Source organism: Cibotium barometz, chromosome 18, assembly GCF_041138505.1.
Source record: "Cibotium barometz isolate CiBa-2024 chromosome 18, ASM4113850v1, whole genome shotgun sequence".
Taxonomy (NCBI): Eukaryota; Viridiplantae; Streptophyta; class Polypodiopsida; order Cyatheales; family Cibotiaceae; genus Cibotium; species Cibotium barometz.
Window position 1 is genome coordinate 41,169,244 of NC_141063.1, and position 16,980 is coordinate 41,186,223.

Genomic DNA, 16,980 nt, shown 5'->3' on the forward strand with positions numbered 1-16,980 from the left:
TCAGCCTTAAATTTTGTTTTTTTGGTTTGGACATGAAAATAAATGGTTTTTTTCCACACATGTCAACAAAATGAAGAGCATCATACAACAATTAGCAAGTATTGGCTCCCTCATAGGAGAAGAAGATGGCATTGACATCCTGTTAAAAACCATGCCAAGTGAAGAGTGTAGGCCATTGGTGGTTTAGCCACCTTGAAGTCTCTTCCTGGCCCAAAGCTTAAAGGTATACAAGCTGCAATCATGGAGAAAGACCAAAGGATCAAAGCCAAAATTACACCTATAACGAGAGAACAAGCATCCTTCCACACTAGTAAATGTTATGAGAAATCACACTAGTAAATGTTAGTCAAAAGAAGGCATGGTAGATTCGTAGGAAGAAGGCGTCTACTTCATGTGGCATGTGGAGAGCACAAAATTCTTCAAGTGGTGTGGAGAGCATTTAAGTGGGCATGTGGAGAGTATAAAAGTCTTCAATCAACATTCTCAATGAGCCAAGAATCAAGAATCAAGGGAGAAGATTTAGGGCATGTTTAGGTAAGGATTAAGCTAAACCATGGGCTAATGATGATGTACGTCAACCTATTTAAAGGCCCCCCATCTTAAGGAAATTATGTGTGTTGAATCAACTCTCTAGCATTGTCATTATCTTGTCATTGGTGCTCATCGCTTTCTCTACTTAGATTATGCCAAAAGGTTGAGCCTTAGATTATGTGTGTTGGATCAACTCTCTAGCATTGTCATTATCTTGTCATTGGTGCTCATCGCTTTCTCTACTTAGATTATGCCAAAAGGTTGAGCCTAATCCATTACTGTCCACCCTAATCACTCCCAACTTACAAGTTTCAAGTACAATTACAATTTATTGTGCCCTTCTTATAAAAAGGTTAAAATGAGATTTAGTAAGCATTAAAAAGCATGAAAATTATTAGTAACCCCTCGTCGTATTGGTATTGATTACGTTAGTGTTCTTTAAATCCCAAGATCATTAATAAATTCTTGCACACTTATCTTCAAGCCCTTTGTGAAAGGGTTAAAATGGGATTTAGTGTGTGTTAAGAGCATGGAGATTATCATCCCTTACGTTAATGATCTTTAAATCCCAAGATCATTAAATAGTTGCACACTTATCTTTGTGCTTTGTGAAAGGGTTAGTGTGCATTAAGCATGGAGATTATCATCCCTTGCATATGATATTGATTGTCTTAATGTTCTTTGAATCCCTTAACAAGACCATCAAAAAGTTGCACACTTGTCATCACGCCTTTGCTTAAGTTTGTCGTACAGTTTCTTACCCAAGTGGCTACCACATCATGTTACCAAGCAAGAGATGTGAGTTTGAACTCCGAAACCTAAATAGAATATCTAATATTTAACAAAAAGGAAAATTTACCCACTTGGAGTAATTACTAGATGTGTCAACAGTTGTATGACTTTGCTTTGTTGTTTTCCTTTAGCCATCATAGAATTTGCTACCTTACAAGAGCCTACATAAACTTTTAAGATTAAATGTTACATCAAAGTAAGCTTGTTCACCTCTATTTGTTCTTGGATGAAAACACTAATATCACTTTCAAAACGGCTTGTGCTATTAACATGCACATTCTTAGTAAGTAGGTCAAATCAAGGAAATCCATCATTAGGGCTTATGATGTAGCCAAAACTTTCACAAAGAAGATGAAGATGAAGAAGATGAAGATGACTTGATTTTTTTAGCTAATTAATCAAGCATGGGGAATATATGTTTGTTTAACCTTAGCATTTAAAGAAATGGTGAATAACCAATGTTATTAGAATTAAATGAATAACCATTGTTATTAGAATTTGCTACCTTACAAGAGCCTACATAAACTTTTAAGATTAAATGTTACATCAAAGTAAGCTTGTTCACCTCTATTTGTTCTTGGATGAAAACACTAATATCACTTTCAAGCATGGGGAATATATGTTTGTTTAACCTTGGCATTTAAAGAAATGGTGAATAACCATTGTTATTAGAATTAAATGATATACAATTATTGTGGCCCTTTTTTTTAATTCACAAAAGAATAAGTCAAGCAAAGCTTTATGGCATGCTCCTTTCAATGAAAGATGAGAAGTTTGCAGGTCCATAAGAAGACATAGATTAAGCACAATTTTTTAGGTAAATCATTATCAATGAGTTAGGCAAAGCCCTACTTACATCACAAATTTGAGCAATTGTCACATACAAGCAAGTTTGGTTATTGATGTTAAATTAGTGTTTGCAACTTATAAGCTTTCTTTGAAAGTTTACCCCTCTCTCTCTCTCTCTCTCTCTCTCTCTCTCACACACACACACACACACACACACACACACACACACGTGCGTTTTCATGCGTGCACTTATCAACAAAAGGAAATAAAGGTAGACCTCTTCAAATTTTGTGAAGGCCAAGAGGGGATGGGGTTGGAGTAAGTAGTAGAAATGTGTGAGTGCGCATACGTGGTGCATTCATGTGTGCATAAACTGTATTTTTCTCTTTGGAGCATCTCTTCTAGCCTATTGTGAACCTTGTAGGCACCACTCCTTTGTCCAAAAAGAACAGAACTAGCTGTGACTAAATTGCACACATTATTAACTGGGCATTGACTGTTGGAAAAGAAGTGGTTTGTGTTGTGTATGTAAAATGGAATTGGGAGTTCACATGTGTGTCAGAGGGTGGGAGTCCCCCATGGTTTTACCCACACATACTCTTTGTTACCCACCCTTTGAGGAAAGGAAAGGATTGCTATGTTTTAAGAAGATCCAAGGCTATATAATATATTGAGCTTCATAAAAGCATTTCTCTTACCTGTGTGGATATTACATTTTGTTGGAGAGGAGAAGAAAAAGGTTAATAAATAATAAGAAAATATTAGATTCTGTAGAGAGATATACAAAATATTAATGTGTGATATTGGCTTGTAACCCGAGGTAATGGGTTCGATCCACTGCTGCCTACATTGCATGATGCTACCTTGTACCTCGTGTGTGAACCCTTAGGTGTGTGCGTTTGTAAAAAGGGCCTCTCATGTAATAAAAATCGTCCAACTTTTTAAAAAATATTTTTATATATATACACAGTATTATTAATTATACACACACTTATTATTTACTCTGGCTATATCTATGTATCTAACGTTCCTTTACATTACAAGGCAAGCTTGCTACTTTATAGGGCCACTTGTCCATGTCACATCATCTTTCTAAATGCATCAAAAGATTCTGGAGCACCCTTCTGAATCGTGGCGTGAATTGCATGTCCATAAGCAAGAAAAAGCTCCTCTGTTTCTCACCTGCATAAATTACACACACATATATATATATATATATGTAACTTGTGTTGCAGATAACGAAGTTCTTTTCAAGCTTATTGTGGCCTTTCTTTGAGTTCTTTTTGCCTGATTCGGTTGCCCCCACCTCTCTCACAAGCTTTCTATCTCACCCAACAGTTCTCTGTTTATACTGGCCCAGATTTGGAGCTCTTCACAGCCTTTTGAGCTCTCTTCTCCACAGGTGCTTTACCTTCCCTATTACATGCCCACTCTGGGCAATTCTCTGTCCATCAAAGTTAATTAAGTCAATTCTGCACCGTTTTAATCTCTCTTATGGACAGCAGCTGTGGGCTGTCAAGGGGAGCTTAACTCCATAGTGGACACATATTTATTTACGATGAATGAGCTCGCTTGCATGGTGGGCAACCATTATCCATCATATTTGAGCTCAATTTCATTGTGGGCTGTCTGAATTGTTGTGTGTTTTTCAGATCGCAGAAGCTTTGTGTCCTCCATCTGTTTGATATGATTGTGGGCAGCGTTTGCATGGCCACAAGAACCCTTTGAGAAGCAACAACAACAGTGTTAACAGCTTTGATGCATCACCATAGCCACAAGAATTCTAGTTGAATAGTGAGGAGATGGGCACCTCTTGGGCTTACCGGCTATGGAACAGCAGGTGGCTGGTGCTGGTGAGCGCGTCGTGGGTTGAGACGTGCACTGGGCTGAATGTGATGTATGCCACATTCTCTTCGGCGATCAAGGCTTCACTGGGCTACAACCAGAAGCAAATCAGCAGGCTCGGGGTTGCTAAGGACTTTGGGAACGCAGCAGAGATCATCGCTGGCTGCCTCAGCCAGGTCATGTCCACCAGGGGCCTCCTCTTCCTTGGAGGCGTTCAGTTCCTCCTGGGCTATGGCCTCCTTTGGCTCATCGTTGTGAACAAGATTGCAGCTCCCCCTTTCTGGCTGGTAAAACCAAATTTAATTCACAACACCCCCCCCCCCCTCCCTCCGCCGCCCAAATCTCCATCTGATTTTATATGCAGAGATTCCTTTTAATGTTGGCTTAGTAGAGCAACTTTGCTTTGCAGTGGCAAAACATAGAAGCCATGTTTAAGGGCTTAGTAATCATCTCTGTTATATTTGATAGTAGCAAACAGAATCACTGCAAAAATATGCATAGATCCTGCTTTGGGACAGAGATGATGAAATGCCTGTAGTTTTGTCAAACATGTTTTTCTTTGACAAACCCTTTCCTACAAAAATAATTTCTATGTCAATCTAGATAAAGCAACAATGAAGCCCTACTTTGCGCATCTTACAAGTTTTGTCCACAGGTTTTTATTCTGATATTTATAGGCGCCAATGCCCAAAAGTATCTAGACATGGCTGCAGTGGTATCCTGCTTACCAAGCTTTCCAGACAGCAGAGGGTCTCTGTTGGGTGTGCTTAAGGCCTTTAAGGGACTCTCTGGAGCAATATTCTCTCATATATACAGTACCTTCTTCTCCCCACTTCGATCGGCTGCCTTACTTATAGTTGCCATCGGTCCTGCCCTGGTGGCCTTCATGACAAGCCCCATCGTGAGGCCTGTTGGGAGAGCATATGCAGAAGATAAGAGAACTGAAGGCATTATGTACACGATTTTATATGTTATATGTTTCCTCATTGCAGGATACATGGTGTTTCTTCTTTTCTTTCAAGGTGACCTACCTGCTGGCGATTACAGGAGTATTCTGATGTTTTTTGGCCTGTTGGCCCTCATATTCAGTCCTCTTGTGGCCACTGTAATCCCCGTGACTGTTCTAAGCAAGAAAACCGACTCAACGATGGAGGCCAGCGTGAACGAAGCTCTTCTTCAAGAAGGCGACACTGACAAGCCCAGGATTCGACTTCAAGGTTCAGAAGAAAATGCTGAGACGGAGAGTAAAGAGAGACCCACAACTTCAACCTCAGAACCACCAGTCATCAGATCAATACCATTCTGGAGAAGAGGAGGAGAAGTCCCCCAGTTGGGGGAAGAGGTAACCTTTCTTCAGGCTCTTCGGACGGTTGAATTTTGGCTGCTGTTTTTGGCCCTCTATTGTGGCTTGGGTTCAGGCTCTACAGCTTTGGACAATTTGGGGCAAATGGCTCAAGCTCAGGGATATGAGAACACGCAGACATTTGTGTCGATCTTCAGCATATCAAGCTACATTGGCCATTTGGTTGGTGGTCACATGTCTGAGGTCGTGGTAAGGTGAGCAAGTTGTGGGTGTATGTGCATGTGCATATGTGTGTGTCAGCATGTGCATGCGTGCACATCAGGGGGGAGAGGGAGGCGTTTGTGGGATTGTACATGTGTGTGTGCATGTGTATGAGGAAGAGGGTGATGTTTGTGGGGTTGTACGTGTGTGTGTGCATGTGCATATATATAGGTCCATGTGTGTGTGCATGCACATCAGGGGGGGAGAGGGAGGTGTTTGTGGGGTTGTACATGTGTGCGCGCGCACATCTTGGCTTTCCGAAATTAGCTGAGAGAGAGGGCAGAGAGAGAGAGAGAGCATGACTTTTTATATGGTGTTACTTGTGTTAATTTTCCAGAAGATAACGAAGTTCTTTTGCTTACAGGAATGGCATTCCAAGGCCAGCCTCTCTGGTTTTAGTTGAAGGGATTATGATGTTGGCACAATTCCTTTTCGCAATGGCATGGACAGGCTCGTTGTATTTTGCCTCCATTTGCCTGGGCTTATCATATGGCTCTTTCTCCTCCATCAATCCGGCCATCTCTTCTGAGCTTTTTGGCCTCAAGAGCTTTGGACCTATCTTTGGTCTGTTGACCCTATCTGCTCCCGCAAGCTCAACTGTGCTAGCAGGGTTTGTTGCAGGCACGATCTATGACAGAGAGGCAGAGAAGCAACATAGCTCTGACTGCACAGGGCAAGTTTGTTTTTACCTAACTTGTTGGATCATGGTGGGTGTTTGTGCTGTTGGTATGGTGTTGAGTGCTGCCCTGTCTTGGAGGGTAAGAGGTGTGTACAAGAGGAAGGCAGAGGCTATCAAAAGCAGGCACCCTAGCAGAGGGACCAAGTGATGTTAGGGAATCAAAAGGTACCATAGCCAGCACAATTTGCCATGTTGTAAGGAAGGTGTGCTTTGCGAGAACATACCCCCTTAGTATGTTTGAGAAACATGTCCTGCGTTTGCTTTGAGCTAGAGCCATGTACAAAATGGTGGGAGGAAAAAAAAGCCTCTTCAAAATTTTTAAGTTTTTATAGAAAAAATACATGTTCAAAATTTTCAATTCCATTCAACCTATGGTGAAAAGGAGCGACTTAAAGGTAAGTAGGAATGTTTTGATTGCGTGGCAATGGTTTGCTCGATAAGGTTCCTTTTGATACTAATTTCCTCACCGAGGATGGGCCATATGTGGCCACATGGAATGGTTAAGGGACCGCTTAGGTAGATTTGGTATTGCACCAAAGTGGCTACATGCACGTGTGGGCTCATAGTAGTGAATATATTTATATTCATACATAGGGTAGAGGGTGAAATTCCTAGAAAAGTCCCCCTAGGGTTGCGGGCTCAAAATAGGTGTCCAAATGGCCTTGCACAAGTCTAGGTGCAATAAACCATAAATCTAGTATACTATACTTTTACCTCACTCGGGTGAGGTGGTCGGTTGGGTCTAGTTGAACTTAATGTGGGGTGACCCACCTATCATATGATTTTCCCTGGCCAATTTATAGATGCATTTAATAGCTTCCAAATCATCACTTTCGGATCTACCTTCATTGCATTTTGTGTCCTCCTTTCATAGTGTATATAGTCTCCATCTTAGTGTCTTTCCATATTGCTATCTAAGCTCCTTTACCAGTGTACACGGTGAGAAAGTAGTTACCATTAGTTGTCATCTTGGTTTACAATAGTAATTCAATTTATTTTTCATCTATGCATCTTGTTGAACCTTGTCCTTCTTGAAGATCGTGTTTTTGTGTTGATGCATAATTTGTAAATTCCTACATAAGGATCTTTGGCAAGTTGCTTTGTTGTTTGTTATAGTATCATAGCTTGGGCTCTAAACAAGGATCTTTGGGCAAATTGCTAATAGCGAGTAGATTTGGAGAAATCGCTCACCTTGCAGGTAAAACAACTCACAACACAACTCCATGGACTTGACCACCACCGTTTGGCAACTCCATGGACTTGACCACCACCGTTTGGCAATGAAGCTGCACCATGTAGGCCGCCTCCTCTAAATCACCATGTAAAAATGATTTCTTTACATCCATGATGTAAAGACCATCCCTTAGCTGCAACCATAGCAATGATTGCTCTCACAATTCCCATCCTAACAATCAGGGTGAGTCTCTTCATAGTCAATGTGCATATCCTTTGGACACCAATTTGCCTTGTACTTACTCATAGACCCATCTGAATTCTTTACTTTTTGTAGATCCATTTGCATCCAATTGCCTTCCTTCTCAAGGCACCAACTCCCATGTCTCATTTGCATCCAATGTAACCATCTCTTCATCCATGGCATCTTCCCAATGCTTATGTCCAATTGCCTCCTCAAAACATGTGGTCTATCTCTTGTATTACTTTGATTATATATGCACAATGAACCCATCATATCTCAACCTTTTCATTAGATATCTAACCCTCGTAGATCTGCATACACTTGGAGCACTGTCAGGTGTTCTCAACACTAATTTGGCTCTTTGTACACCAAGTGTAAAAACATTTGGAATCCCAAACTCCTCATCAAGGCTCTGTTCTGAGCCACTATCCCCACAACAAATGAATGACCTGAGACATCAAGCACTATTTGATTCACCTTATCTTTTCACTTTTGTGATACATGTGAATTCGTTGAATTTTCAGCACGTGTAGCATCACCAAATGATGTGCTAGAATTCCTAGGACCAAGATCTAACAAGGTCCACTATGCACACGTGATTGTTGTTTTGTTCCAGCCACAATGTTGTTTACATCAACCTCTATGGAATCCTTCTACACTAGCTACTCATCTCATCAAAAACATCCTTGGTCTCACTCACATCTGACACAGTGGGGTTATAGCATCTATAGCCTTTCTACTCCTAAAGGGAATACCAATAAAGATACATTTTTCTGCCTTGGGATCCAGCTTGCTTCTCACCTCATATGGTATTATGCAACGAACCCAAACATGTTTAAGTGTGCCAAATCTAGTTTTCTGCCATTTAATTTATGTCAAAGCATCATGCCATGAACTGTTGCAGTCAAGGTTATGTTCAAAATATGAGTTGCAGTTGCTACTACTCCCATTAATCGAAAAATAGTGAGGCATTCATTTCTCATTCTTCAATGCACATGCAACTTCTACAATATACAAGTTCTTCCTTTTTGCAACCCCATTTTTCTACGGGGAGTACATGTATACCTACATGTAAACTACCTCTTTATCCCATGCTCTCTTAGTTAATCACTGAATTCATTAGAGAAATATTCTCCCCCACCATCTGATCTTAAGCATTTTATGTGTATGCCTTTGTCTTTCTCAACCATAGCCTTGAATCTCTGAAAGTGCGTAAATATTGTGCTTTTCTCTTTCATAAAGTATACCCATAGCTTTCTAGTGTGACAATCAATGAAAGATACATGATAGTGGCATCCTTTTGATTGATGCCATCTTTGTTGGTTTTCAAACATCAAAATGCACCACATCCAAAGGTCCTTGACTTACATTCTTATCATGTGGAAATGCATGCTTAGAGACTGTTTTCCCAATCGACATGCTTCATATACTTTGTGCATTCCATCCACTTTGAACTTTGGAAAACCTAGAACAATACTTTGGGCCTTGACTTACATTCTTATCATGTGGAAATGCATGCTTAGACTGTTTTCCCAATCGGCATGCTTCACATACTTTGTGCATTCCATCCACTTCGAACTTTGGAAAACCTATAACAATACTTTGGGCCTGCATATTTTTCAGTCCGCTCAATATTGACATGACCAATGTGTTTATGTCAAATGTCAATGTCATCAACAATCACACATGTATTATGTGCAAACATTACATCCTCCACTTCAAGCATGCTTACATCTAATGCAAACATTCTTCCAATTATGTTCCCCTTTGCAACCACGCGGCACTTGTTTTGAAATCTTCTTTGAGGATTAAACCTTAGCTGTTGGCTGACCCTGATCAACCATTTGTCCAATAAAAACCAAGTTCATTTTTGTAGTGTTTGGAATATGAAGTACATCGGCGGCCAAGTAAATTATTTTGTCATCCTGCATAGATAATGGCACCTTACCAACATGCTCAAGTGGACGTGGCAATATCATTACTTGTTTTCACATACGCTAGTTTTTCTATTCTACATATCTCTAAACCACTCACCACCATGACTAGTCATGTGATTAAAAGCACCTGAATCAACATACCATCCATCCCTAGGATTTTGTGAATCTATAGTCTTGGAACTAAGTATATAATGCATCACAAAGAGCTTATTACTTCTATCTTATCGTTAAAGGCACCCGAATCAACATACTTCTATCTTATCGTTAAAGGCACCCGAATCAACATACCATACTCTAGGATTTTATGCATCTACAGTCATGGAACTAAGCATATAATGCATCACAAAGAGCTTATTACTTCTATCTTATGGTTAGAAGCACGTGAATCAACATACCGTACTCTAGGATTTTATGCATCTGCAGTTGTGGAGCTAGGCATATAATGCATCACAAAGAGTTTCTCACTTCTATCTTTGGTATTCTTACAAAAAGATGCATAGGTCCCTTGCTTGCAGCTTCCCACATTTGATGTTTTAATTTACTCCATATATCTCCTCACATCAGTGATCAAAAGGACTATAAGGTCCTTAAAGTTTGGAAAGTTTTTTCGAGTTTGGATGGATGTCTGAAACTTATTATAATCTTTACCAAGTCCATTCAATGTGACTGACACCAAGTCATCATAATCAACTAAAGCTCCAATAGAGCTGAGGGCATCTTCAGTTTCAGCAAGTAACTAATATTCATCTTATTCCTCTGCACATTATGTAGATCTTGCTTCAACTACATCATTCTTGCCTTGGTACTTGTCCCATACAACTTAACCAAGGTATCTCGTGCATCCTTAGGTATCATTGTATCCTATATATGAATAATCATAGCATTTTCCATAATAACACAACTAATACATCACTTTGTTGGCTTTCTCATGCCAAGCCTTTTTGAGGAGTGACATTTCCTTTCGGAAGCTCAAACTCCTTCATATCACTCAAAACAAACTCCCAATATCCTTTTCATATGAGGAAATTTCTCATCATAAACTCCATGCTTTCTTGTCTAGTTTCTTGCTCATAATCTAGGATAGACTATCATATATGATTACCTAGCAACTTACCAAACAGTGCTTGTAAAAACTTCTGCACTTAAAACAAACATGTAATCTCCAACACAATTACATCTCTTGCGGTACTGTAAACCTGTTATACTGTAATTGTATGTGAACTAGTCACATAAACATACATCAACAACCTTCAAATCTCAGATTCTATGCATGGCCTATCCTACATCCGAATTTCTTCCACCACAACTATACACCGAACCACAAATTAGGCATACATAATCAGAATCAACACTTCCACAATGTTTGCCAAAAAACTTTCAAAGCTAAAACTGGCAAAAATGTTCTTGGATGAAATTACTAAGGCTCTATGGACCACTCCCACATAGTATAATGTCTCTCTACTTTCTCGAGAGGAGCAGCTCAAGATGTGGAAGTGCACCTTACTGTTGCCTGCTGCTCTTGACTAGCAAACTACATACAGAGATTTTCTTCCAAATCAAAATTAAATGGAAATCACAGTGTTGCTCTTACCTATGTACCGCTTCCTTTGCTTTCCTCTTAATCTCCTCATGCAAATTGACACTATGATACTATGAGAAGAACATGGAGGAGAGGGTAACGTTAAGCTCCTTACAAGCAAAAACACATACACAAGCATAGATAAGTCCACAAGTGAGATGGATAGCTAAATTTTTTTATCTTCTCTATAACCAAAATATAAAGATAAGAGCACATTACTATAATGGAATACTCTCCTAAATTTCATGCAAAGATCAGTCTATGAACTAGTGTTATAACTATGCTATGACTCTAGTGAACCATAACTTCTTAATTAATAAGATATCGTTATTATTCTAGAAGCTTTTATGTTCTAGAAGATCCTTCTCAACACATCATTAATTATAAACTGTAAACCATTGGTGGTATATTACCCATAATCTTATCAACCATGCCAGTGGCATAAGTAGAGATCTTTCATCTTGGCGTGTCATCTATATCCACAATGGTTGAGTTTGATATCTCAATAGGTGATCCAAGATCCATTGCATGTAGTGAATGGTTAGCCTTTGCATAGATATTTATAATCACCATGAAGAGCTTTCATCTTGGCATGTCATCTATATGCACACTAGTTGAGCTCGATATCTTAACAGGTGATCTAATATCCATTGCATGAAGTGAATGGTTAGCCTTTGCATAGATAGTTTCAATCACCATGAAGAGCTCCACATCAACTATGGCACTATTGTTGGAATCATTCTTGGTGGGCTTAAAGTGTCAATTTTCTTATCTTCTTGTCTCTTCCTGCATTCATTTTAAATATGACCAAGTTTGTAATAGTAGAAACATTTCACCTTCTTATTCTTTCTTTACTTTTAACAAAGAGGGGTTACAAGAGCATTTGTCCTTGCCTTTGTTTGTGCTAATGGAGAACATTTCACCTTCTTAGTTTTCTTCTTTACCTTTGACAAAGAGGGGCTACAAGATAATTTCCTTTGCATTTCTTTATGCTTATGGAAAACATCATTCCATCCCCACCATCTTGCGCTATTTGGAACGTCTCCTCCCCTAGAGAAGCATTGCACTTAATTCCTCAAAAGCAATGGGAATATCCGTGATTTGAGTATTAAATGAAGTGACAAGACCATCAAACTTTTAGGAAAACTTCATAATCCTTGTGATGAATTACTTTAGTGCTTCTCCTTCTCCGAGGTAAAACTAATTCTCAAGGCTCTAAATCCTTATCTTACTAGTGGTCTCATACTAATTTCTTAGAACCAAGAAGGCTTCTATAGTATACCCACATTCTGAATCAATGTCATAACGTAATCATTGACACTTGAAACAATGTCTACAATATCTCTTCTCCTCCACAACAAAAATAAGAGCACAATTTGACATAATTGTTTGCATTGAATCTTGTGGATGGAGTATTACTAATGGCATCCTACTAATCACAACAAATATCTCCCCACAACTTATACAAAGAAAAGATTACCTTCATTTTGAACTACCACATAGTGTATTGGTTCTTTTCACCATGATATGAGAATCATGCATACCCATATTTTATTTGTAGGTTGCACAAAGTCTTGTATGACTTGAAGCAAGCACTTAGAGTATGGTAAGATAAGATAGGAGAGTATCTTATCACTATTGGATCTCATATATGTACAATAGATTTTTGCTATATGTGAAAAAATGATAGGGGTATTATTCTAATAATCATCTATGTTGATGACTTGATTATCACAAGGGACGATGATGTGTGTGGACATTAATAAGGTGAAGATGCTCCTTAAGAAAAAATTTGAAATGAAGGATTTAAGTGAGCTATGATACTTTGTAGGTATAGAGGTGATTAAAAGGCTAGATTTAAACCATGTTATTGGATTGGTGGGTTAGTTTTTATGCAAGCCCCTGTTGCATGACGAATGAAGATCAATACAAGGATGCAACAAAAAAGACACTTAGGGCTCTTGAAAAGAGTTCCAAGTTGTGGATGAGTGTGGGAGTGGGTTTGACAATAATCCCACATGGGAACTTTTGGGAGTTTTAGAGTTTTTGTATAAAAAGTGGCTCATTTGAGAGCTTATGGACACATTGGGAAAACTCATGTTTGAGCTCTCTTGAGACTAGCTCTCCCTCTTCTTCCATAGAGGTGCAAGCTCTTCTCTCTCCCCATCTACATTGTTGTAAGTTCTATTCTTTTGTTAATTCAATGCAATGAGTTGATATTTGTCTCTCTTCTCATGTCAATTCTCTAGTGTGCATGTTTCTTATTGATAGCTTCAAGGATTGTGTGCATGCTAGGGAAATGAGTATTTGAGAATGAAGAATGCTTTGATCTTGTGTAAGCAATAGCTAAGCTTTCTTCTTGTTTGGATGTATGGATGAGTGGAATGTGGAGTTGAGTGAGCAATAGCAAGATTGAGCTTGAGTGTGTGTTGAGTCTATGTCAATAGTAGTAGTTTTCTTAGCATTCTCTCCATCAAATGGATAAGCTTTTGTGCACCGGTACGGGTTGAATCCCTAGCTCCAAAAAGGATGCAAATCCCATTGGATTGAGCTAAGTGTGGATCATACTACTCTTGCTACAAGTGAGAGAGTTTTTCCGTCTCTCCATTAGCGCCACTGCCGGGGAGAAGACTCAAATCCGGTTGAGAGTGTGTGGAAACCACCACTATTTCCTCTTTTGGTTGCAAAACCATTGAGTGATTAGGTTAAGTTCGGGTGTGCGATCCCGGTGTGAGTAGATAAGGTTAGGATAAGAAAAAAACCATTGAGCGGTTGAGGTTTCTCCCGCATTGTTTTTTATGTTTTATTGCTTTTATGCTTTTTCAAGTACCGTTCATTATGCTTACCTTCATTGTTTTTTGTCATTTCAGTCTTTCATGCTTTTCGTTAACATGTAATTAGTAAAAATAAATAAAAAGAAAAGAGGTGCGTTGCTAAGCTCTTCCATAGCTTATGCAAGCCCCATAGACTCCCAAGCATGAAGTCCGCTTAAGGATGAGAGGAGAGAGGGAAAGAGAAGGGTGAAAGGAAGAGAGGTAGGTTGGAAGTGTTGACGGCGGCTTTTCCTTTATGGTTTTGTTGTTTTGTTGGGAGACATCTCCATCATTAGAGGCAAAGACAAATAGATATACATATATATATATATATATCTATATCTATATATATGTATATATATATGTGCAGGGAGGCGGCCAGCTGAAAAAAAGAAGGCGACCTTTAAAAAAAAACATTATAAATCTATATATATATATATATAGATTTGCAGTGATGTGAGGGCTGCAGTATCAAACGCTGCATCGTGGAAAGGCAGACGGCTGCAAAGAGGCGTGCAGCAGACGGCTTTTTAAAAACAAAAACAATTATATATATATATATAATCGTTTTTTTTACGATTGGTGTAGGCGGCCGACGGCGTTGGCATAAGCGAGCGCAGAAGAAAAAAAAAGGAAGAGCTGCCGGCGAGAGGTAGCTGCAAGGAGGCGGGAGCAGAGCAGTGGCGAAGGTTAGCGTGGAGGTAAAGTGGCGCTGGCGTTAAGGCGGCCAGTCGAGGGTGAGAAGGTGAAGCTGGCGTAGGTGGGTAGGAGAGTAGATGAGAGACGGCCGGCGGCGTAGGCGAAGTTGGCTGTAGAAGGCGGCGAGCAGAGCAGTGGGAAGAGTCGGCGTAGCAGTTCGAGCTCTGCAGTGGGAGCTACCTGCAGACGGCAGTGGAAGAAGCTGGGCGCAGCCTGCAGCAGACGGCGACTGGAGGAAGCGAAAGAAGGCAGAGAGGTCGGCATCGAGCTCTGCGTGGAGGGGGCCGTCGGCGTTGAGTGCTGCTAGTACAGAAGGCGGCAGCTGAAAGGAGTAGACGGCCCGCCACCAACGCATCAAGGCAGCTGGTAGAAGCGTGAAGGATGCGTTGAAGGTGACCCACGTGAATGCATCGGCAAAGACGGCGAGCGGCGAGCGGGCGAGCGTGAAAGATAAGGTAGGTGGAATTTTCTATTTTTTTATTTTTAATATTTTTAATATTTTTTTGTATTTTTAAATTAAAAAAAAACAAAAAAAATAATATTTTTAAAAAAAAAGAAAAGAAAAAGAGATTAAAAAAGAAAAAAAGAAAGAAAAACAATTAAATTTAGAAAAAAAGAAATTAAAAAAAGAAAGAAAAAAAAGGGGGATAGTAAAAAATTTTAAAAAAAAAGAGAAAAAACAATTAAATTCAAAGAAAAAAACAATTTTTATTTTTTGAATCCATTGTTCCTTATTTAAATTTTTGCATAATTAAAGTAGCTTGCATTTTTTATTTTTATTTTTTTAGAACTTTTGTAATTATTGCATAATTAGTAAATTCATATTTTTATATTTGGCACGAAATTTATTAGTTTAAAAAAAACAAACAAACAAACCAAAAAAAAAAACAACAAAAGGAGAAAAAAATTTGAGAAATTGAGTGTTTTTTAGGAGTCTACTTTTTTGCATAATTTGAAATTCTTTATTTTTTAATTTTTGCATAATTAGTGTAACTTGCATTTTTTTAGTTTTTGTAACTTTGTGCATAATTAGTATTTTTTTTAGTATGATTCATAATTTTTGTGTTTTTAAAAAAAATAATAAATAAAAACATAAAATCATTTTAAAAAATCATAATTAAATAAAAATAAAAAAAAATAGGATAGATAGTTACGCCACACATATTCCTTTTAGTTACATTTAGTGATTAGGTAGGTTAAATAATATATATATATATATATATATATATTATTTAAAAACAAAAACAAAAACAAAACAAAACAAAAACACATAAAAAAACCAAAAAAATTTGACCTTATGCACTTGCGGTCGGGACGTCTTGTAGATTCTGACATAGGGCCTAGGGCACCTTCTAGAGTACCTACGCAAGAAAGTGGGACCCAATCGGTAGGCAATTTGGCAGATATTGCTGAAAACCTTTATGAATCCCAATCCGATACCCTTTCCTCCAGAACAACTAGTTCATTGTCCATGGACAATCTAGGGCCGACAAATAGTCATCCCGTAGCCCCAAATAGGACACCCTCAAGATCCTTTAATCCATTTGAAGCCGACACCATGGGGTTAACACTCAATGTGAGACTCCAATATGTCTACACAAATGCTCAAGGAGCTGAGATCTTTAGGGATCCACAACAACGGTATCTTGTTAAGATCGCAGACATTTTCTCAGAACTTGATAGAGCACCTCTAGTCAATGACCAGGGTAACATGTACATGGGTGGAGATGGTGTTCGCTACAGTCACCTACCATCCAGAAAAGGTAGACAAATTAGGGGAGCTCTCTAAAACCGAGTTCTTAGACTTATCAGAACTTTCCAGAGCAAGGGAGTCTAGAGATGATTGGCTCATCGAGCCGGACATGCCTGGACCATCCAATGCCCAGTCCTCAAAGCCATCCATAGATGATTTACTTCTTGTAGATCTAAATTTGGAAAGGGATAGGAAAGGCAAGAGTAAAATGGATCAGGGGGCTGAAAACCAATGGGAGTTTGTACGACAAATTCCAGTGACAAAGATCTTACAGGATGACCCACTTCAAGAGGTCTATAAGGACTCGTTAGAGGGATATTATGCCACAACTAGATTGCCACAGCTGGATCTTCCTCTAGCTCATGTGGTGGTAGTTGAGAAGCTTGCAGGACACATGAACAGAAATGATAAATGGGCCAATGAATACCGAACCTTAGATTGGAAAGAGATTCGGGAACTCACGGAAAGGACAACCATTATTCATGGAAGTGTTCTCAACAAATACAGCCAAACCAGGAGAGACAGCCTTTCTTGGAGAAACTGTTGCTCCTCCCCTACGAGAGTTCACTAGAGAGGGACCTT

The 16,980-nt window shown here is 39.1% G+C and overlaps 1 protein-coding gene across 2 annotated transcripts; it reads left to right on the forward strand.

The window, feature by feature from the left end:
- The first annotated feature begins 3,200 nt into the window (after positions 1 to 3,200).
- On the forward strand, positions 3,201 to 6,553 carry LOC147629350 (protein NUCLEAR FUSION DEFECTIVE 4-like). Of its 2 annotated transcripts, none has more exons than XM_086812583.1 (4): positions 3,201 to 3,514; positions 3,765 to 4,244; positions 4,613 to 5,514; positions 5,886 to 6,553. In XM_086812583.1, exons 2-4 carry the CDS (start codon positions 3,915 to 3,917, stop codon positions 6,346 to 6,348), a joined length of 1,695 nt encoding a protein of 564 aa, XP_086668709.1. In that variant the 5' UTR covers positions 3,201 to 3,514; positions 3,765 to 3,914; the 3' UTR covers positions 6,349 to 6,553. The 2 variants fall into 2 exon arrangements, with proteins under 2 accessions (XP_086668709.1, XP_086668710.1); XM_086812584.1 differs by having other exon boundaries at positions 3,379 to 3,514; positions 3,618 to 4,244.
- Positions 6,554 to 16,980: the final 10,427 nt, after the last annotated feature.

What these genes read in the sequence shown, in the direction of transcription:
- LOC147629350 (XM_086812583.1), top strand. Translation starts at nt 3,915, where the DNA reads ATGGGCACCTCTTGGGCTTACCGGCTATGGAACAGCAGGTGGCTGGTG. An exon ending in CAGCTCCCCCTTTCTGGCTG is followed by an intron (nt 4,245 to 4,612) that starts GTAAAACCAAAT and finishes TTTTGTCCACAG; the next exon opens with GTTTTTATTCTGATATTTAT. An exon ending in ATGTCTGAGGTCGTGGTAAG is followed by an intron (nt 5,515 to 5,885) that starts GTGAGCAAGTTG and finishes TTTTGCTTACAG; the next exon opens with GAATGGCATTCCAAGGCCAG.